Here is a 20,571-nt window from a genome sequence, read left to right as displayed (position 1 = left end):
ACGCTCACTTATATATGTTATTATATTTCCATTTATGTTTGTTCGTGAACCATTAGTTTATATTTGATAACGAGCACGAACACATACAAACAAGAAACCATGTTCGTTTAGTTGTCCGTGTTGAGCTAACACTAAACAAACAAACACACACATGCTTTGAGCTATGCTCATTTTCATTTGGTCCGTTTATAAGCCTAGCTAGATATGTAAATCGTGTCTAGTTGCCCGGTCGAAATGATACTAACTTGGTAGTTAAGTTGGTGAACTCCAAACTTAACCTAAGGATAACATTAAAACCCGACCCTGATGGGAAAACTCGAAACCCGACATAATTGAGACGGATAATACCCGACCCATTAGAGTTTGAGACGGGTTTGTGATTAATTTTGAAATTTTTCATAGGTTTAAGATGAGTTTTGGATTCGTAATATACCCGATTACCTGACATAATTATTTTTATGTTACATATATGTGTATGTGTATGTGTATGTGTATGTGTATGTGTATGTGTATGTGTATGTGTATGTGTACAGTATATTCTAAATACAATATTTGTCGAAAACATGTTTATGACAATTATTCGAGACATTTAATTTTTATAGTAATCATTGTTGTAACCGGTAAGTTATATTTTGTCAAAACTCAATAAATACCCAATGAGTTTTAGGTTGAGTATACCCGACAAAAAGTATTTCGTCAAAACTGATCTGAAACCCGAAACCCAACGAGTTTAGTACAAACTTTAATAATTAGATATGGATTTAAAAATACCGAAGTCCGACCAATTACCAACCCATATATTTATTCGTGTCGTCTCGACCCGACGCAAAAGTATAATAATAACAACAGACAACGAGAACGTAACGCCTAAAAATATCTTTACCATCGATTCCAAAATTTATTTTAACAAAAATTATAAATTAAAAAAACAAACAAACGTAGAGAACCTCCTCCGGCAGCCACCGTCACCGGCTACTTCTCGCCGGAAACCGTGCCGGAATAATAATAATAATAATAATGGCGAAGAAGAGGAAATCGGTGGCGACAATCCTAGACGAAGTCGATCGGACGATGTATTCGAGTTTCTGTAACGCTGCCAATTCGTTATCTCAGCTTTACTCGCAGGCGATGAGTCAGCAGAAGCTTTCATTTCTATCCGGTGAACGCCATGGATTGGTATATTATAATAATAATATTAATTCATTCATTAATTTATTATTATTATTATTATTATTATATGTTCGAAAACCCTAGGTTTTGTTTCAGATTGATTGAATTAGGTTTTCTATAGCAGTTACTAGGCTCGAGCTCGGCTCGTTTTGGCTAATGAGCTCTTTTTATAAAGCTCGTGGTGGTAGGATTAGGCTCGGCTCGGCTCGGCTCGTTTACTATTTGTTAATTAGTTTATGTACATTTTTTTATTATAAAAAAGAGAAAAACCTTAACTAGGCTAAGTACGACTGGAGCTCAAGTGAGGTACCTTAAACAAGCAGAAGCTCGACTTTGTTTGAGCTCTTTTTCTAAGGCTCATGAAATGCTTTTCGAAGATTGAGCTTGGATTAGGCTCGGCTAGTTTACTATTTGTTAATTAGTTTATGTACATTTTTTAATTATATTTGTATAATGCGAGAAAAACCTTAACGAGCCTAAGTATAGCTGTAGCTCGTGTGAGGTACCTTAAACGAGCCAGAGCTCGGCTCATTTTGACTCACGAGAGTTAGAGCTCGAGCTTGTTTTGAGCTCTTTTTTAAAGGCTCGTGAATCGTTTTTTTAAGCTGGAGCTTGGCTACTATATATTAATTAATTTTTGTACCTAAGCTTGGCTGAAGCTTGTGTGTGGTACCTTAAAAGCGCTAAAGCTCGCCTCGAGCTTGACATTGCAGTGTGAAATTAATACATAGAAACCCGGAAGAGTTAAAATTAGGGGTGTAAACAAGCTGAGCCGTGCACGAGCTTGACTAGGCTTGGCTTGGCTCAGCTCGTTTGACTTACGAAAGCTCAGACTCAAGCCTAGCCTGTGAGTCAATATAGCAAGATCGGGCTCGGCTCGTTTATCAATTATTAGTTAGTTTATAATTTGAGAAACACCTTAAACGAGCCTTAGCTCGGCTCGAGGTCAACTTTGCAGTGTGAATTTAATACATATCAATCAATCAATCATACCCAGTAAAGTCCCACCGACAGCAAAGCTATAAGTAGGGTCTGGGGAGGGTGGGATGTAGGCACACCGTACCTCTATCCAAAGGAATAAAGAGGTGGCTTCCAGAGAGACCCTCCGCTCTAAGTACATGTGTATGAAGCAAAATAAAGGAAATCAAAGTTTAACAGTTATATAAAAACTACTACTACTACTACTAATAATAATAATAATAAGATCACAGTTTAACAGCTATATAAAAACTAATAATAATTATAAAAATAATAATATATGTAAGAGAAATACCATTATGGTATGTGACCTAAATAAGTTAAGTCTAAGCCCTAAGGTATTCAATTCTCCCTAAAAATCCTTAACTTTAATTCTACTTCTCCACGAATTCCTATCCTCAACCATGTCCTCGGAGAGGTTTAGGTCTATCAAATCATGCCTAATCCTCTCATCCCAAGTCAATTTCGGTCGTCCTCTACCCCTCCTCCCCTCTATAGTAATGTTTTCTACGGAATAGAAGGCTCGAGCTTAGGCTCGGCCCGGGCTCAAAAAGGCTCGAGCTTTATATGTTGTTAAAAGTCCTTCGGCACGTGCCTAGGACTTCAGCCGAGGAAAGGCGCAGGGAAAGCGCCTTGCTGTCATCCAGGCAATCTGGCGACCTCCGGGAAAGATCCCGGCCAGGTTATGGTCTGATTCCGGTCCCTGCAAAACTATGCAAACTCCAGGCAAACTGGTTTGTAATGTCCAAAAATGGCCTAGAGCCGGCCTAAACTAGCCCTAAGCAAGCCTACAACATGTCTGAAACCCCAAAAATTGATATGTTTATGCTATGCACCTTGCTTATATCGGTCCCTTGCTTTTTAAGCGCCTTGCTCTTAGGCCCAAGGCTCACTTTTAGCGCCTTGAGTGTGCCTTGCACCTTCGACAAGCGTGCTTGTTATCTATCCGATCTTGAGTAGCTCGATAGCAGCTCGGCTTGTTTGCACCCTTATTTGTATTTGCTAAATAGGGCACATAGGTGTTGGAAAATAAAGGTTTGATGTGAATAACATGGCCTGTTAGATGCGAGTTTTTTTCTCTTGATTATGCATATTTCTTTGTAAATGCTGAAAGGGTAAAGTTATAAACTGGTTGAATAAATTGAATACATTTTTCTTGATCTTTGGCTTTGCTTGTTTGGTGGTGAGATTACTTGTCTATCTGCAGATTTTTGCATAGTTGAAAGGAGTAATTTGTTGGTGTTACATGTGGAAAACTTTGCTTTATAACAGTTGCAGTATTATATTTTTTGTGGTGTTGTGACTTATGTTAATAGCACTTATTTTATTCTTTAGCTTCTGGTAATGCTCAATTTTGTTTCATTCTCAATGCACCCGAGCGAGTTTACTGAATTAAAATCATTAGAAATTGAAACTAGTCTTATCGATATGCCTTTTGCCTGCTTAACGATGCTGTTAATCATCTGTATATATGGAATTCATTATTAATAATGTTATTTTGCAGGAAAAGCTATATCAATGGATTTCTAAGCAAGATGCCGAAGGTTTGAGAGTGACCTCAGAAGACATACTAGCCTATATTGAGGTACTTTTTTACACAACCAACATGCGGATATCAATCACATCTTCGTTTCATGTTTAACTTTCTTAATGCGCATGATGATCGAATACACAACTGTGCACTTGTGCAGGCTGAGCTAGATTTATCTGTGGAGGATCCACCAATGGCTCCAAGAACTTCACAACCGAACCAGCAAGTGACCAACCCGTTTATGACTTCCGGGTCGTCTAGTGGTCCCTACAATGATCAACAATCCAAGAACTACATATTCTCAAACGCATTATCGAGTCCTGTTCGTCGAAGCCTTCAAAACTATCATATCTCTCAAGAAGCATACGGTGCCAAGAATAATAACGATCATCAAGATTCTTCAATGGACATGCATGCAGATAGCACAGGTCATGATTCTACTCATTAACAATTCTTCGTGTTTTTGAGTGTTTGTAACCAACGCGAGTGCTTGAAAGTCAAAAAAATGGTTTTTTTCGAAGTGAAACTAGCGGTGAAGGTTGTAATTGCATATGGTGAAAAAAAGCAAGTGTTTTCGAGGGGATGGAAAGGTGTGTGTGAATCTTTTCATGTTATCTATAAAATATTTTTACTTGTATGCAACTTTTGAGATTTTGGGTTTGATAATGGTTTATCTTATATGAATCTATCTTTGTTGATATTTTGTTTTGTGAAGTTGAAGATGATATTCATGTAGGGGTGTGCAAAGGTCGGTTTTGGGTTTATTATTTATAGGTTTGGTTCGGTTTTTGGTTTTACATTTGGGCTTGAAGTGTTTGCGCCTTAAACTTTTGATTTTAAATTTTTTGTTAACCACATGTTAATGAATTTGGATCATAAATGTTGGCCCAAAATAATGAATTTGAGCCGTATAGGCGTATAGCTATCAACATACAGTCAAAAGAAGCTTGTTTCCCATATTTGGTGCGGTTTTGTCGTTCTGATTTGGAACAAGGTATGGCTGAAACCGAACCATGATTTTGGTCCATCGTATCAGTTAATTTGATTTGGCATTACTTTTGAATTGAGATTTCGAGTTGATGGCTTGATAATCAAACATACAAAATCATCGATAGAATGATATTGTCGGGTGACACGTCAAAAAGGTTCCTGTTTATTGGTTTGAACCAAAATATTGCATATGGTGAAAAAAAAGCAAGTGGTTTGAACCGAATTTAAATTTTGTGAAACCGAACCGAAAGCCGAATTTCTAATTCGTCGCGGTTCGATTTTGGTTTAACAGATTTCAAACCGAATAATGAACACCTCTACTTTTTTTACAGATCGGGCCCGGAATGTATTTTCTCTATGCAAATGTAATGCACTTTTTATATTATAGAGATGGTTAAAAACTTAAAATTACTGACCAATATATTCTTTGATGAGTTGAAAACAAATATATAAATTGAGATAATAATTTGTAACTTTTTGTACATGATATATATAAAATGTTTGCACTTTGGTGTACTTGCTATAAGCATTCTAAGTAATTGATTGTTTTAATGCTTCTTTACAAATTAAAAAAACATTAAATTTGAGATAAAGCCCTTTACGAACTATAAAAAAACAAAGCCACCTTCATGTTTCTTTATATCTTTCTTGTAAGTTGACAATGCCATTATAACCTCCATCACACCACCAACATTCTATTATATAAAAACCCATGTCAAAGGCATACTTTAGCTATTTATATAAAAGATAAATGTATAAAAAGCACCAGAAGATTATAAAAGAGTTTTGTGTTACTTTTGGTCCAAATAATACCTTCCAACACGGTTTTGCACTTTATATTGTTAGGGCATCTCTATCAGTACTTCATGCATGACTAGTTGTACTTACGCGTCTTGTATTTTCACTCCGGCATACACTATCTTACGGCTTTTAAGTAACTAAATATTATTTTCTAACTCTTTAAAAATCAGGGTTGTGCATGAAATTGAAAAAACCAAACCAAAATAAAAAAAATGACTGTCTGGTTTTATGCTTTTGTAAAAGCGAACCAGATTTAAAGATCTTCATTTTCTATTTTAAGTAATTTATAAGAATTGAATAAATCTGTAACTAAAATAATTTAACCAAATACATTTTTTTAATCAATTAGTTATTAATTAATAAATAGATTTATGCTCAAATTTATTATTTAAGCCAACCCAAAATGTTCAAGCTCATGGTAAAACGGAAACAAACCCAAACCAAAAAATCGTAACCAAATAGTTTTAAAAAATCTAAAAAACGAATTTCCCGTTTCTAGTTAAATTTTAGCCCAAAACTGACCCAAACCAAACCATACACTGTATAACCATATCAAATGCTTTTCACATTTCTTTATTCAAAATCAATTAACAAACCTATCTAAACACTCTCTTAATTATAAAACTAACAAAAATATTTAGGCAAATTTCATTATTTTCGATCCAAAATGTTCAAGCTCAAATGGTATAATAAAAATAACCCAAACCGAAATAAACCCAAACGATTTTTAAAAATTCAAATATCGAAATTTCAGTTTTGGCCGAAAACCGTCTCAAACCGAACCATCTTGTCATATAATTTACAAATCAATTAACAAAACTATATAAACATTCTCTTATGAGTTGTAACATAAAATCAATCAATCAATCAAAATTTTAGTTTATTTATTATTCTATAGGAATCATTACATGATTCAATAAGTGGTATAAAGAAGGTCAAATCTTTGATTTGATTCCATCTTAAAATTATAAAATTAATTAATTAATTTTATATTTATATTCTCTAAAATACTTTTCACTCCACACACACACACACACAGCCTTGCTTCTTTCAATTTCAAATCATATTCCGGCCACCGGAAACCACGCATTACCACCAACTCCGAACCCAGACACGTCAGCATCTGAATCCCTTCGCAGATCCAATAAGGTGTTTTTTTACGTCTGTTTATTTATGTTTGTTTACGTATTAATTGAAAATAATTAATATGTTATCTATTTAATGGTTTTATATTTTGTTCATTTATGTTCGTGAACTGTTCGTTTAGATTTTAAACAAACGAACAGTTCACGAACATGTACATGTTCATTTTTTAAATAAACGAACACGAGCACAAAATATGTGTTCGTGTTCGTTTAAAGTTAAACGAGCGAACATTGTTCATGTTCGTTCGGTTCGTTTACAGGCCTACTTATCAGTGAGCCCGAGTCAGCCAGGGTGGTTTCGACCTCGGGCTCGAAGTTAAAAGGGGCAACTCAACTAAAGCTCTAGCTCAATTTTGAAGTTAAACGAGATTAAGATCGAGCCAACGAGCCGAGCCTAGGTCGATTTTGGCTCAGTTACAAAAATGAGCCAACTCAGCTCAGGATGTTTCAAATCAAGGTTTTTCAGCTAGTTTTATTCGAGCGAGCCACGAGCCCGAGCTTCAAGCCTCGAGCTTTTGGAACAGCCCATAGCTTTTAAGCAAAGTTATTAACTATAAAACATATATATATATATATATATATATAGGGGAGGGTTATCCTAAAAACAATTAGTTTCCTAGGAAGACCAGGAATAAACCATAGCCATTGGATTATATTAATCTATGGTTGAGATTTAAAATTAACAATAACCGTCATAGTTTCCTAGAATTGTTCTTTCACCATTATTTGTAATGCCACATGTCAATATTTTGTTGGTTCTTACCATTCTTAGGAAACTCTTTATTCTTATTTGAACCCTTTTCTATATATATATATATATATATATGAGTATTATGTGATTAATTTATATGCAAAGTTAGCATATGAACATGATGTTAAAGAAACACAAACGCAAATTTGGTAGTCGGAGCGAACTGTTGACACTGTTCATTCTCAGTTAGCCAAATTAGATAAAACATTGTTTGTGTTCATGAACTAACTGTTCACGAACAAGTTCATTTCCTTAATGAGCGAACACAGACAGGAACTTTTGTTTGGTTTGGTGTTCGTGAATCGTCCGCTTGTCCGGTAAAAGCTTCACGGATGAACATGAACAAGACCTTGTTCGGTTCGATTCGTTTACAGCCATAATTGATTCTATTGCCATGCTTATTTTTGTCTTATCCTCTTATCTGATATGTTTAACTATTCTTACGAGTAAACTACGGTTTTCGTTCATGTGGTTTGTCTAAATCTGTAGTTTTAATCCAATAGTTTCAAATTTGCGATTTTCGTCTCTGTGGTTTCATTTCACTTGCATTTAAACCCGACCCCACTAACCCCATTAAGTTTGGTCGTTGAACCCATCAGCGTGCCCCACATGTAGGGGCAGTTTTGTCCTTTTTTTCCAAATACACCCCAACCCATCACGTGAGGGGGCTTGCAAATTAGGACTGGGGACTATTTGGGGAGAAAAAAGACAAAATTGCCCCTCACGTAAGGGGCACGCTGATGGGTTTAACAACAAGGCTTAATGGGGTTAGTGTAGTCGGGTTTAATTGCAAGTGAAATGAAACCACGGACACGAAAATCACAAATTTGAAACTATTGGACTAAAACCGCAGATTTAGACAAACCACATAGAAGTGTTTGGATGTGTGTTTTGAAACTAATGATCATTTCTGATAATAGTGAGTATTTGGCAACTTTCTTGAAGATTTATGGTGGGCTCAAATGAAAAGAACTGATGTTATTAGCAGTGGAAGGAGGAAGGTTCTTCTCTTCCTCGGCTACGGGTTACAGTAACGGGCTAAGCCTGCTTATTTTGGGCCAGAAAAAAGAGCAAAAGCCCATGAGAGTTAGCCCGTGGAGCCAGTACCATTCGGTGAACCCACAACCCGCACCTGACCTCCAACTGGCTGCCAATAAGACCCGTTGCGCCTGCGGGTCAACTTCCTTCACCTGCTTCGGTTGTGCAGCCACAGGACACGAGAGCCCGTCAGTGGGACCTGCCCAGCGTCAGCAGGATGTCGTTAAAAGCTCTCGTTTAGAAAAAGTTGAAGAAAATACTCGGGCCTCAAATTGTGACGGCATAAACGTAGTTTCTCTTAAAAGTAGTTTGAAGAAACGGGCCTCGACTGTTTTGGGCCTGGTCGCAGTTAATAACTGTGATGAGGCCAAACCCAAACCCGTTGACCAAACTGCTAGAAGAAGTGTGCATTGGACAGATGTTACCGGAGGAGAGCTTTGTGATATTCGGGAATTTGAGCCCAGGTATGACTGAGAAATGACATTTTATATAAATATAAAATATAATAATAAATATTTACTGATTCATATTTCCACATGTATTTGCAGTGAACACAGTGATTCGGACGATGAGTTAGAAAACAGTACTGCGAAAACATGTTCGTGCACGATAATGTAGTTTGACATTGTAGGTTTGGGTGTGTTTTGGTTTTTTTTAAAAGGTATTAAAAACAGTTTTTTTTGTATTGTGTGATCATGTTGGCACGCGCAACAGATCTTTTAGATTTTGTAAACGACACTGATCTTTGTCGTTTACAACAAATTTAATCGGTTGGTTGTATCGAGTCAACATTAGGCATGGTACTAACGACCACGGATGATAACATTTGTTCATATTCCGATTTTTTTCCAGGTTTTGTTATTCTTAATTTGTTTTGTCGTAACTAACACGGTTTTATTCTTCTTTTATTAGCTGTTTTGTGATCTTTTGTCAGTTTTAGAAATTCTAAACATATTTCTTATTATGAAACTAACTGGTTATGAAAATCTAAGACGGAAACATATTCACACGCAACTTTATGTGGGACGACATTAGGGTATCGACGGGTTTAGAATCACTTTTGAAATTTTTCGTTGATTTTAGATGGGTATGAGATTTATAATATTCTAGATTACCCGACCCGATTACCTGATCCTCCACGGGTGGCTATAAATATTTATCATCCACAGAGTTAATGGGCCTGGGCCAACTCTATTCCATATGATCATAAAATGCCTATATAGTTGAGACCATTTGATATCCAAAATAGGCAAAAGTTAAAAATAACTTAATTGCACAAAAATATAACTTATTTTGTTTATTCTTTTGTGTAAAAATAAATAAAAATATGAGTTTTTCAAGTTCTTACCATCGGACCGGACGAGAGCATGTCCGTATCCGTCCGATAAGCTTTCGATGAACAAACGGACGGTTCACGAACACTCTATCGAACTGAAATTCATGTATGTGTCCATCCATTAAGAAATTGAATTTGTCAGTGCCCGTTCGTCAATATTGTAAACGGACGTTAATGGACAATAATAGACAAACAGACACTAATGGACATTAATGGACGAACGAACACGTAAGCATTAACTGACCACGGACACTAATGGACAAACATAATCAGTTACATATTAATTCCAAACATAAATCCAAACAACTTAATCTACACGTTTGAAACTACACCATATAATATCTAAATATAATTAACACTTAATATATTAACAAAAAGTGAATCACTATAAGAGACATCAAACATATGTAGTAATACAAAAGTGTGATTAATAACACTAGAAATTCCACAGTTAAATAACAATACTGGATAGATCTAAACACTTACAATACCGGACGGACAACAACGGACGAACATTACCGGACATTCGTGAACACTATCAAACGGACTTGGTTCTGTCCGTGTTCGTCCGTTAAGATTACCGAACGAATTTTTTTGTCCATGTCGGTTCGTTTAATAAATTGGCGAATATAAACGAACTTCTTGTTAAACGAACGACCGAACACTCTTGTTTTTCTTTTATACCTTTTGTACATATTAATATAACATTTCATATCAAAACTTATACAAGAAAATTAAAATCACATATGTCAAATATGTACAAACACTAGTATATAAGTTTTTTTTTGCATAATGCCAATTTGTCTATTTCTTCATATATTCAATAATAACTCACATCGAAATAATCACTCAAAAATGTCAACTTTTAATACGACTTTACTTAATAAACCACTATCGTTACGACAAATATAAGACAAGGTTATATTTTATAACAACAAACGATTTTAGACAAAATTAATAGAAGACATGTCATGTCATACATTTTCCTTTTGCCACGTGGAATAATATTATTTTGGATGTATTGTCACAAAAGGTAATCTTTTAGCCGGCATTAGCCGGCAACTTTGTCAACTTCCATTTTAATGAATTAGTTGTAAACAACTAAACATATTATAGGAAAAATTGATCAAAATGCCTTTACATTACTGAAAATAAACATAATGTCTATCTGATCAGCTTTTACTTAAATTGTTCACCTTATATTCAGTCGACCCGTCTTTTTAATAATCATCACCCGACTGGATTTTCAACCAAAAAAATCATGGCGGAAGCCTAAAAAAAACCCGTAAAATACAAACGCAAGAAAGAGAATCTCGTCAGGACGTTTGAAAAATCCCGTCGGTTCAATGCTTTTTTCTTTCAAGAAATCCTGCCGTCTTGATGGGATATTGACACGTGGTGTGAGTGAGTAAAGCGGTGAGGCAGAGTGCAGCAATTAATCAAGATTAATATGGATTAAACAAATTGAAACTTATATGTAATTTTTTAAATATACATATATATTACCGAATTTTATTTTTATATATAAAATTTCGAATTTTGACTGATTTTAACAAGTAACTATCTACCGTCGACGGTGAAAGCATATAAAATGTCTATCTGATCAGCTTTTACTTAAAATGTTCACCTTATATTCAGTTGACCCGCCTATTTAATAATCATCACCGACCGAATTTTCAATCAATAAGATCCCACTACGCGTCAAAAAAATCTCGGCCGAAGCCTAAAAAACCCCGTAAAAAATAGTCGCAAGAAAGAGAATATCGTCAGGACGCTTGAAAAGTCCCGTCGGTTTAATGATTTTTTCTTTCAAAAAATCTTGACAGGATATTGACACGTGGTGTGAGTGAGTAAAATGGTGAGGCGGAGAGCAGCAATTAATCAAGATTAATAGGGATTAAACAAATTGAAATTTATATGTAATTTTTTTAAATATACATATATATTACCAAATTTTATATTAACAAATAACTATTTATCGGCGACTAGCTGGTGGGTACCGACTACTTGACTAGCGATTAATTCGTGATTATTGGTGCATAAGTGTTATTTTTACAACCGTGGGCGTAATTGTAACCTGATTTGTTGAAAATCTAGTCTGATGATGATTATTAAGTAGACAGGTCGACTGAATTTGACGTAGACATTTTGATAATAATGTTTATTTTAAGTGGTCAGATTGTCAAATGAAAATCTTGGTATTTTCGGTTACAAAAAGCCTGCATTTGTTTCATCAACTTATAAAAATATTTAGTAGTAGTTTTGTTTTTCTAATAACTCAATATTCTTGTCAATGTCACATTCAATCCACCAACAAACAGTCTGTCACACATCACTTACATAGTATCCTCCGACATGGGATGTGCTCCAACAAAGCCATTAATGGACACATCATCCCATCATGGTATTCACAAACTCAAGATGGAAAATGGGTATGTGAGAGGATCAAGAAAGTCGAATTCCGGTGGCCGGAATTTTGGTAATTCCGGCGGAAGTGGCGGTGGTAATGCGGTGAGTGGTGGTGGTAAAGAAGGTACGCGGAGGAATAGTGGGAGTGGTGGTGGTAGTAGTAGTGGTGGGGGCCGTGGTGGCAGTGATGGAGGTGGTGTGATAAGGAGGAGTGGGTCCGGGAGGTCGGATGATCTCGAGGAGTTGGTGGATGGGTGGCCCAAGTGGTTGACGGATAATGTACCGAAACATGCACTTGATGGGTTGGTCCCCAAGAGCGCGGAAGCTTATGATAAGCTTGATAAGGTCATCACCTAATCACTCTTATAGTCATATGCTTGCAGAGGCTGATCTAAGATTTTTTGTATTTGGAATTTTTTACCATTCGTGGTTCTATTAACAGAGAGATTTTACTTGGTCAGGCCATTTAGCTTTTTGAAGGTTTTTTGGTTTCAACTTAGTTTTTTATTTTTTTAAATTTATTTGCATAGACTGTAAAACTTTGTTTTGAAAGAAAGTATTGTCTCTACGCATGTAAACCAATTACTGACGGTTGAAATAACCAAAATTAAATTTCGAGCTCAACCTTAAAACCTATTGTTTGGTTTTATGTTTTTCAAAAATCTTATTATGTTCGGAATGATTTTGCATGTAAAAAAACCGAAAAAATTGAACCAAACTTAGTCCAAAAACTTAGGCCCAAAGGCATAATAATCAATTTATATATTTTAAAACATAGGCTTAGATTCTTTATATGTTTTTTTTTTTCTGTTCAAAATTTTTAAGCCTGAATAGCAAAACCAAAAACACCAAGACCAAGCGGTTTCAAAAACCAAATTTTGGTTTTTATTTTAGTTTGAGCCGAAGACTAATAAAAACCGACCCATGCACACTTCTAAGTTCTACCAAACGCTTTTATTTCCAACTACTAGTTACAATGATAAATGTTTGAAGAATTTTTCCCGTTACAGATTGGGTCCGGTACTTATAGCAATGTATACAAGGCTCGAGATCGAAAAACCAAGAAAATCGTAGCGCTGAAAAAGGTTCGTTTTGACACTTCTGAGCCCGAAAGTGTCAAGTTTATGGCCCGAGAAATCATGATGTTGCGAAAACTAGATCATCCCAACATAGTAAAGCTTTTAGGCTTAGCAACATCTCGAATGCAATATAGTTTGTACCTCGTATTCGACTACATGCAAACCGACTTATCGAGGATCGTTTCTCGACCGGACGAAAGGCTCACCGAGCCTCAGGTTCGATCTTTTCTTGCAAAACCGAATTTTTTCGACATATATTCATATATTCCTAACGGTTATATTATGTACGTGTGTCGTGTTTAGGTTAAATTTTACATGCAACAATTGCTTTCGGGGCTTCAACATTGTCACGAAAGAGGGATTTTGCATCGAGATATTAAGGGATCGAATTTACTTATCGATAGAGACGGGAATTTAAAGATAGCTGATTTCGGTCTTGCAAATTATTATGACCCGAAAAAGCCGGTTCAACTTACAAACCGGGTTGTTACACTTTGGTATCGGTCACCCGAGTTGTTGTTGGGTACCACGGTCTATGGTCCGGGTATAGACCTTTGGAGCGCGGGTTGTCTCTTAGCGGAAATGTTTGCCGGAAGACCGATTTTGCCCGGGAGGACCGAGGTTGATATGATGCAAATCTTTATCATACATATAGACATATTTTTTTATCATTATAGAATAATGCATATTCTACTATGAGCTAGAATCGACCTTATTATTAATATAATATTAAAGTCAATTCTACTTTTATTTAGTTGGAAATGACATTTTTGCCCCTTTGTTAACGGGTCGATTTGAATATGTTTTTTTATCGAATGAGTTAACTTGTGATTATTTGCATTTAGGTTGAGCAACTTCACAAGATTTTCAAGCTTTGTGGCTCGCCATCGTCGGATTATTGGAAAAAACTAAAGTTATCGACAACGTTTAGACCACCACATTCGTACAAACCAAATCTTCACGAAGCGTTTAGAGACTATCCACGATCGGCATTGGGACTTTTAATGGTTCTTTTGGCTCTAGACCCTGCTTATCGCGGTTCTGCTGGCTCTGCTCTCCAACACGAGGTGAGAACTAAACCGAACTCTTTAATATAAACGTCGAAGTTAAGATGTTTGAAAGTATAACTGACCGATGTGATGATTGTAGTTTTTTCATACAAGCCCCGTGGGCGTGTGATCTTTGCGGTTTACCTGTTATTCAAGTAGACGACGATGATTTGGCTCAAACAAGCGAGCCAAGGAAGTAAGTTACTCGAAACTTATACACGGTTGATTCATGAACTATCAAAATATCGTTATCTTTTCTTATATTATATTTTCGTTCTAGGCATAGAAAGTCTAGGACACGAAAGTCTAGAACATTACGAGATCAACAAATGAAGGATCAACTGACCGAAAACCCAAATCAAGATTCGGGTTCTTTGAAAGAGGTATAATTTAGTGCTTCACCATCTCGGGTTTTTCAAGAACGACAAACATACATAATAACGCGTCCATTCATCATGTTTTGCAGGAAGCTGAAAAGAGACTCGAGGTCGTTGTTAGAGAAACCAAAGAGCACCCAATAACCAATATAAGCCCGTCTTCATCGGGAGTCGAGCCAAGCCCAACCGATGAACTTGTGGCCCCACTACCATCACCTGCCGGGAACCTATACCAACGATACCAATGACAAATGAGTGAATCGTACCCAAATGCAAAAATGAACGTTAAAAACCGACCTCCATTACCCGGTGCTAAAAGAATAATATCAACCAAGTATGACGGCATAATTGATGATCATACCACCATGACCCATGTTCCAAGATCCTCGTCCACACGAGAGTATCGGAACACGGGTCTGGTAAAATACGATCTGCTTAACTAGCAGATCAAAAAACAACACCGAGATGATTGTATTTGTTTTTCAATTTTTCATCAACTTAATATTATTTTTTTTATTTGTCATTTATGTTTTCATTTATATTTATAATATTAATTATTTTTGTTGATCCAAATCTTCAACATATAAACATGTACACAAGTCTTGAATTACATAAAGAATGAAGCAAGTACACCATAATATCACACACAATTACACAAATGCATCAACCGACCGAAAACCGACTAACCGACAAAATGACGGTTTTGCCCGCCCAAACATTTACAACATCCACACGCCCAAAATCCAACTAACTAAAACGAACCCGAAACCGACAGGTTAAACAAACAAACAAACATTAAACCGTTATCATTGATCATTTCCTCGGCTGCGTATATCCGAATCAATTCCTTCGAAGTTATGACGTTGCGAAATCTTTAACAAATCTCCACCAATATCCAGGTCATCTTCCACCTTCACACGACGGTCATCCGGGCCCGCGTCATTGGTGGCAGATTCCCGAGCAGCGGCTGGCGTTGGCGGCTGCACTTCTTGAACAAGATCCCGGAACTTGTTCCTTGACGGTTTGATTTTCGTGCAGAAAACTTCTAGAAAGTTGTTTATACAACCTCGGTTATAAACGTTGTATCGGTTGTCTGATCTGTACCGGAAGTTTTCATAGGTCGTCTGTAACAAACAAATGTTTGAATTATCTGGTAAAGTTTAATACTTTAACCGTTAAACTTAAGGGTGTGCATTTCTGACACAACATGAACCTAACACGTAACTTGCGGTTTGGGTTTAGTATAAACGAGTTCGGGTCAACCCGTGAACCCATTTAGCTAAACGAGTCGTGTTTGTTTCAAAACAGCAGGTTTGTGGGTTGACCATTTAACCCATTATTTTTTATTTTATCCTTTTAAAATGTATTTTACGTCATAAAATAAATTTGTTGGGTAGTTTATACCAAAATTTTAAACCAAATGAACGTAAATAAATGTGTTACGTCATTTTCGTGTCGACCCACAAATATTCATGTCATGTTCGGGTTCAAATGTCTAACACGACTTTTATTAATGTAACGTTTTTGGGTCTGTGTTAGGTTAGACCCGAAAACACGACCCGTTTAGCACCCTAAGTGAAACCATGATAAAATCAGTATATAAATAAGGGTTGACTTTACTAACCTGGTTTGACCCGATAAGGTAAAGATGAAAACCCGTGAGGCCACCGACAAACCAAAGTGAAATAAAACAATAAGTCATTAATACAACCGATGCAGGGGATTCTTTCATTGCTTTCCAAACCGTGCCAATCTCTTTATCATCCATTAAAACCTTTATATAATAAGCCGACATCGAAAACACGTATATGCATAGAAGCATTAACGAAGACACAAACAGAAAAAAGAAAGGATAGTTCCGCTGGATCACAAAACAATCACGGGTAAATTAATAAAAATACAAAAAAATAAAAAAAGCATTCATAATATAATAAGTAGGGGTGTAAACGAGCCAAGCTTGAATCGAGCCGAGCTTAAATGGACTCTAGCCTGAACTCGAGCCTAAAAGTAAGCCTGTTTAACAAACAAGACTGAGCCCGAGCTGGCTTGTGATTCTAAACGAGCCTATTATTCATATAATTTTAATTTAACGTATTAAACATATTTATAAAATAATAACTGTATGATAAAAATAAATAAATAATATATATTATGTTATACATAAAAACTAATAGTAATATAATAAATGAAGCGAGACCGAGCAAAGCTTAAGCTTAAAAACTACTCACGACCAAGCTCAAGCTTATGTTAACGAGCCAAGCTAGGCTTGTAAACAGGACGGGGGTTCAGTAAATCGTTCGGTGAAAAGCTCGTTTATTTTAAGTTTAAACAAACGAACATGAACAGAAAAAAATGTTTTCACTTGGTTAAATGAACAAACACATGACTTGTTCTTTCATTAATATTTGTAAATGATCGTTTAAATTATTTCATTTACATTCGTTTATGTTCATCCCTTAAAGTTCATTTACGTTCGTTCGTTTACGTTTGTTAAATGAATGAACATCAACGCATGACTTGTTCGTTCATTTATGTTTGCAAATTTTTGTTCATTTAAACTCATTTATGTTCATCCGTTAATGCTTGGTACTTCGGTTCATTTACAAGACTAAGCCAAGCTCAAGCATAGTCGTGCTCAAGCTCGGCTCGTTTACAACCCTATTAATAATATATATAGAGAATCGAACGAAACCATACCAGCCCAATGCATTGGCCCACCCAAGGACAGTGATGATCGAACCGTTCGACACAATTATTACAAACCGAACAGTGAGAGCAACGAGGAGAGCGGTAAAGCATACATGTGTCACAATATTTGACTCTAACCGAAATCCCGTTTACCATAACTTCTTTGGTTCTCGGGAATGTTACAGACGGTGTTTGTCTTCCCCCGGTTTCATACGTAAAATCTTCTTCCGGAGGGTGTAAGTTGCGGGGCACTATCCCAGGATCACGGGCCGAAGTAAGAAGCAGCAGCACCAAAACCTACCAAAATCAGTCAACCAAGTCAAATCTCAATTATAAAACTTATTAATTATTTAATACACAAAAAATTTATAAAATAGGACTAACATAGATTGTATAGACGATTGCTGCAACAATGATGGCGTATCCTGCATTATATGACGGGAATTCATGGCGAAGATGCCGTCCAACAAATATACAAAAAATAATAACGGGAATAACAATTAGTGAAAATGTGGCAAGCAGAGATTTGGCGTCTGGACCGAATATTAATCTTCCTCCAAGAAAAAATTTCTGAAAAAAAAACAAAATAATATTATTAAGCTTAATATTTGAATAAAAGCGATTCAAGAGTTTGCAAGCGGTATTAACAGTCTTTGGGCGACTTTCAAGCCGTTAGACTTGTTTGACCTATTTGGTATTATTTAAACCGTTTATAATCAAACACAACCAAAATCAGCCCGTTTCTTGGTGGTTGCACACCAAGATTAAAAGGTTTTTATTTTTTTTTTAAAAAGCAAGTAATGTTATGTTATTCTACTCGAGTACTCAACCAACAGTGTTCTTCCTTACTTGCAAAACTCTAATATCAAAGTATCATACATTAATAGCCGAAAAGCTAACAAGGGTTTGCTCTCCATGTACTTATTTTAGCAAAAAATATCTCATATCTACATGTTCAAGAAAGCATGTTTAAGAAACAATAATCATATATTCTACATGAGTTCAAGCTATGTTGTCAAAATCCCTTCGGGCGTGAGCCGTGGGCCTAGACCCTTGGGCGACGCAAGGCGCAGAGAAAGCGCCTTTCTACAAATTCCAGGCAAAATAATCTAAACATCCAAAAACAGTACGGAACCATGCTAAACTATCCGTAAACAAGCCTAAAAGATGGCTAAAAACCCCAAACAACATATGTTTACGCTATGCGCCTTGCTTATCTTGGGCCCTCGCTTTTTAAGCACTTTGCACCTAGGCCCAAGGCTCACCCTTTGAGTCTTGCGAGTTGCGCCTTTGACAACTACGGGTTCAAGTAGAAACCTTAACCCATAACCAAATTACCAACAATCGCATTCACGGTCAAGCTAAAGATTTCAACTTTCAACTAGAGTATGCACTACAAAACTCAATAATAGCAATACACGAGCCAGCTTGTGAACAAAATCATTTCCATCCTTCTAAATCCTAATTCCCTTGTTCTACACACGATGCCCTACACTTCCTTTTATGTATGTATAATCACGGTTGTAAAAATTGAAGATTAATCGGCCATAATCACCCCTAACCGTTCATAGCTTAAAACATGTTCAAAAAACCACACATAAAAATGTGTGTGCGCGTGACGTGTGTGTATAACTGAATATTACATAATAAATGCATGTAGATGTATATATATATATATATAAACTGAAAACTACATATAAAAATATATTTCAATCTGATTAATCCCTAGTATGTACCCATCGCCCGACCAACAACATACAAACCCTATGTGCTTTGCTTATATCTTTAGTAACCCAAGGTCACAAATTGATTAAAGCTTTCAACTTTACATACCATACACATAAACCCTAAGGCTATGTGTAGTAGAGGGGCTACAAAATGAGGCGTTTCGCGCCATTCCATGTGGCGCCCAGTCAGCAAATGGTGAGTTTTGGTTTTAGGAGTTTAATGGTGTTGTAGCCCTATATAATAATAATAAAAAAAAAACAAAACACAAATAGTCATCCCCCCTCTTATCGCCCCTATTGTTGCGCCGGCCGCCCGGGGGGGAGGGGTTGTTCCCTTCAATCATCGCCTTCATCGCTCCTCAAATGTCGCCCACTACGGATAGCCTAACTCAAATCCAAACTATCATCACTACCCACTAACCCTAACACCTAAAAATCAAAATTTGACATCTACCCATTACACTACACACATCCAATTACACACAAACCAAACTTATACCACTAAAATCAAAACATTTAAATTAAAAACCTTTAACCTAAAAATAAACCAAAACCAAAAATTGGGTAAATAAAAATAATAATAATAAAAAAAACTTACATTTCTTCCTTTCCAAACTTCATAAACCCTTTTGGCCATCTGAAATTATTAATAATAATAATAATATCCAGACTTATTACACCGCATAATTTAATAATTTCCCTTTAACTCTAACTCTTAAAACCCATAACAGGAAATGGGTTTTGGTTATTGGATTAAGATCTGCAAGAAACAGGTGGTCGCCGGCGTAACGACGGCGGTGGTGGAGGTTTTGAGTGTATAGAGTATTGAGGAGAGGGGTGGATGTTTTATTAAAATAATAACTTCCACTACGTTATTCATTTCATTAATATTATATTGTATATAAATAATATAATATAGTTTATTATAATAAACATGCTTAAAAAAATGTCAATAATGTTTATTCGGTCAATAAAACTCGCACGTCTTGTTTGCGGTACTCGTATATAATTTATATATATATGTGTGTGGTACTAATTTTGACGTTATTTTACTGATTTTGTGAAAATAGCGTTAAAAGTGACGGAAGGTTAATCAGGCATCATGTTGTGGTGTTGAGTCGTTGATAGCCGAACGACAAGGGTACATGCACCATTTTTTCGGGGTCCCGATGGTTGAGTGTTATGTGACATATGTCCAAGGCTTGATACAAAACCACTATCGAGTCTGGGGTTTCGCTGAAAGCAGTATCTCTATTTCTATGATGTAGAGGTAAGGTTGTCTACATCTTACTATTCTTGAACCCTGCTATAGCTTTGTTATTGATGAGATTTACTAAGTGCGACGATGATGATCAATAAAACTCAAGTGTTGGTAAAACTGACTGTTACGATGACGATTCGACGCGAATTCAGTCATTATCGGTTACGTTTATCGAAACTAAAACAAGAAAAGTATAAAAATTGATGTGAACAAACGGGGAAGCGTCGGTCAATAAAACTCG

The 20,571-nt window shown here is 36.1% G+C and overlaps 3 protein-coding genes and 1 pseudogene across 5 annotated transcripts; 3 read left to right on the top strand and 1 right to left on the bottom strand.

The window, feature by feature from the left end:
* Positions 1 to 1,003: 1,003 nt before the first annotated feature.
* On the top strand, positions 1,004 to 4,364 carry LOC143552861 (uncharacterized). Its single transcript, XM_077042976.1, has 3 exons — positions 1,004 to 1,176; positions 3,653 to 3,733; positions 3,840 to 4,364. The coding sequence occupies exons 1-3, from the start codon at positions 1,018 to 1,020 to the stop codon at positions 4,125 to 4,127; spliced, it is 528 nt and encodes a 175-aa protein (XP_076899091.1). The 5' UTR covers positions 1,004 to 1,017; the 3' UTR covers positions 4,128 to 4,364.
* A 3,925-nt stretch (positions 4,365 to 8,289) lies between these two features.
* Positions 8,290 to 9,094, top strand: LOC143552860 (uncharacterized). Its single transcript, XM_077042975.1, has 2 exons — positions 8,290 to 8,868; positions 8,953 to 9,094. The coding sequence occupies exons 1-2, from the start codon at positions 8,342 to 8,344 to the stop codon at positions 9,020 to 9,022; spliced, it is 597 nt and encodes a 198-aa protein (XP_076899090.1). The 5' UTR covers positions 8,290 to 8,341; the 3' UTR covers positions 9,023 to 9,094.
* A 2,902-nt stretch (positions 9,095 to 11,996) lies between these two features.
* Positions 11,997 to 15,181, top strand: LOC143552887 (putative serine/threonine-protein kinase At1g54610; annotated as a pseudogene). Its single transcript, XR_013138724.1, has 7 exons — positions 11,997 to 12,494; positions 13,160 to 13,444; positions 13,532 to 13,849; positions 14,074 to 14,295; positions 14,378 to 14,473; positions 14,558 to 14,660; positions 14,744 to 15,181. The product of XR_013138724.1 is annotated as a putative serine/threonine-protein kinase At1g54610 (transcript).
* A 65-nt stretch (positions 15,182 to 15,246) lies between these two features.
* LOC143552885 (protein S-acyltransferase 8-like) lies at positions 15,247 to 19,905 on the bottom strand. 2 transcript variants are annotated; one of them, XM_077042999.1, is made up of 6 exons: positions 19,668 to 19,905; positions 17,727 to 17,912; positions 17,352 to 17,639; positions 16,279 to 16,515; positions 15,437 to 15,778; positions 15,247 to 15,405 (listed from the first exon to the last, which is right to left on the bottom strand). In XM_077042999.1, exons 1-5 carry the CDS (start codon positions 19,704 to 19,706, stop codon positions 15,461 to 15,463), a joined length of 1,068 nt encoding a protein of 355 aa, XP_076899114.1. In that variant the 5' UTR covers positions 19,707 to 19,905; the 3' UTR covers positions 15,247 to 15,405; positions 15,437 to 15,460. The 2 variants fall into 2 exon arrangements, with proteins under 2 accessions (XP_076899114.1, XP_076899113.1); XM_077042998.1 differs by having other exon boundaries at positions 15,247 to 15,778.
* Positions 19,906 to 20,571: the final 666 nt, after the last annotated feature.

The sequence above is a fragment of the Bidens hawaiensis genome, unplaced genomic scaffold, assembly GCF_021521415.1.
Source record: "Bidens hawaiensis isolate Kalapana, Puna unplaced genomic scaffold, B.hawaiensis_p1.1 tig00017043_1, whole genome shotgun sequence".
NCBI classification, from domain to species: domain Eukaryota; kingdom Viridiplantae; phylum Streptophyta; class Magnoliopsida; order Asterales; family Asteraceae; genus Bidens; species Bidens hawaiensis.
This window is presented reverse-complemented; position numbering and strand designations above follow the sequence as displayed.

What these genes read in the sequence shown, in the direction of transcription:
- LOC143552885 (XM_077042998.1), bottom strand. Translation starts at nt 19,706, where the DNA reads ATGGCCAAAAGGGTTTATGAAGTTTGGAAAGGAAGAAAT. An exon ending in TGGGCCAATGCATTGGGCTG is followed by an intron (nt 16,516 to 17,351) that starts GTATGGTTTCGT and finishes TTTGTGATCCAG; the next exon opens with CGGAACTATCCTTTCTTTTT. An exon ending in ACCTTATCGGGTCAAACCAG is followed by an intron (nt 15,779 to 16,278) that starts GTTAGTAAAGTC and finishes TGTTTGTTACAG; the next exon opens with ACGACCTATGAAAACTTCCG.
- LOC143552860 (XM_077042975.1), top strand. Translation starts at nt 8,342, where the DNA reads ATGTTATTAGCAGTGGAAGGAGGAAGGTTCTTCTCTTCCTCGGCTACG. An exon ending in ATTCGGGAATTTGAGCCCAG is followed by an intron (nt 8,869 to 8,952) that starts GTATGACTGAGA and finishes ATGTATTTGCAG; the next exon opens with TGAACACAGTGATTCGGACG.
- LOC143552861 (XM_077042976.1), top strand. Translation starts at nt 1,018, where the DNA reads ATGGCGAAGAAGAGGAAATCGGTGGCGACAATCCTAGACGAAGTCGAT. An exon ending in CCGGTGAACGCCATGGATTG is followed by an intron (nt 1,177 to 3,652) that starts GTATATTATAAT and finishes GTTATTTTGCAG; the next exon opens with GAAAAGCTATATCAATGGAT. An exon ending in ACATACTAGCCTATATTGAG is followed by an intron (nt 3,734 to 3,839) that starts GTACTTTTTTAC and finishes GCACTTGTGCAG; the next exon opens with GCTGAGCTAGATTTATCTGT.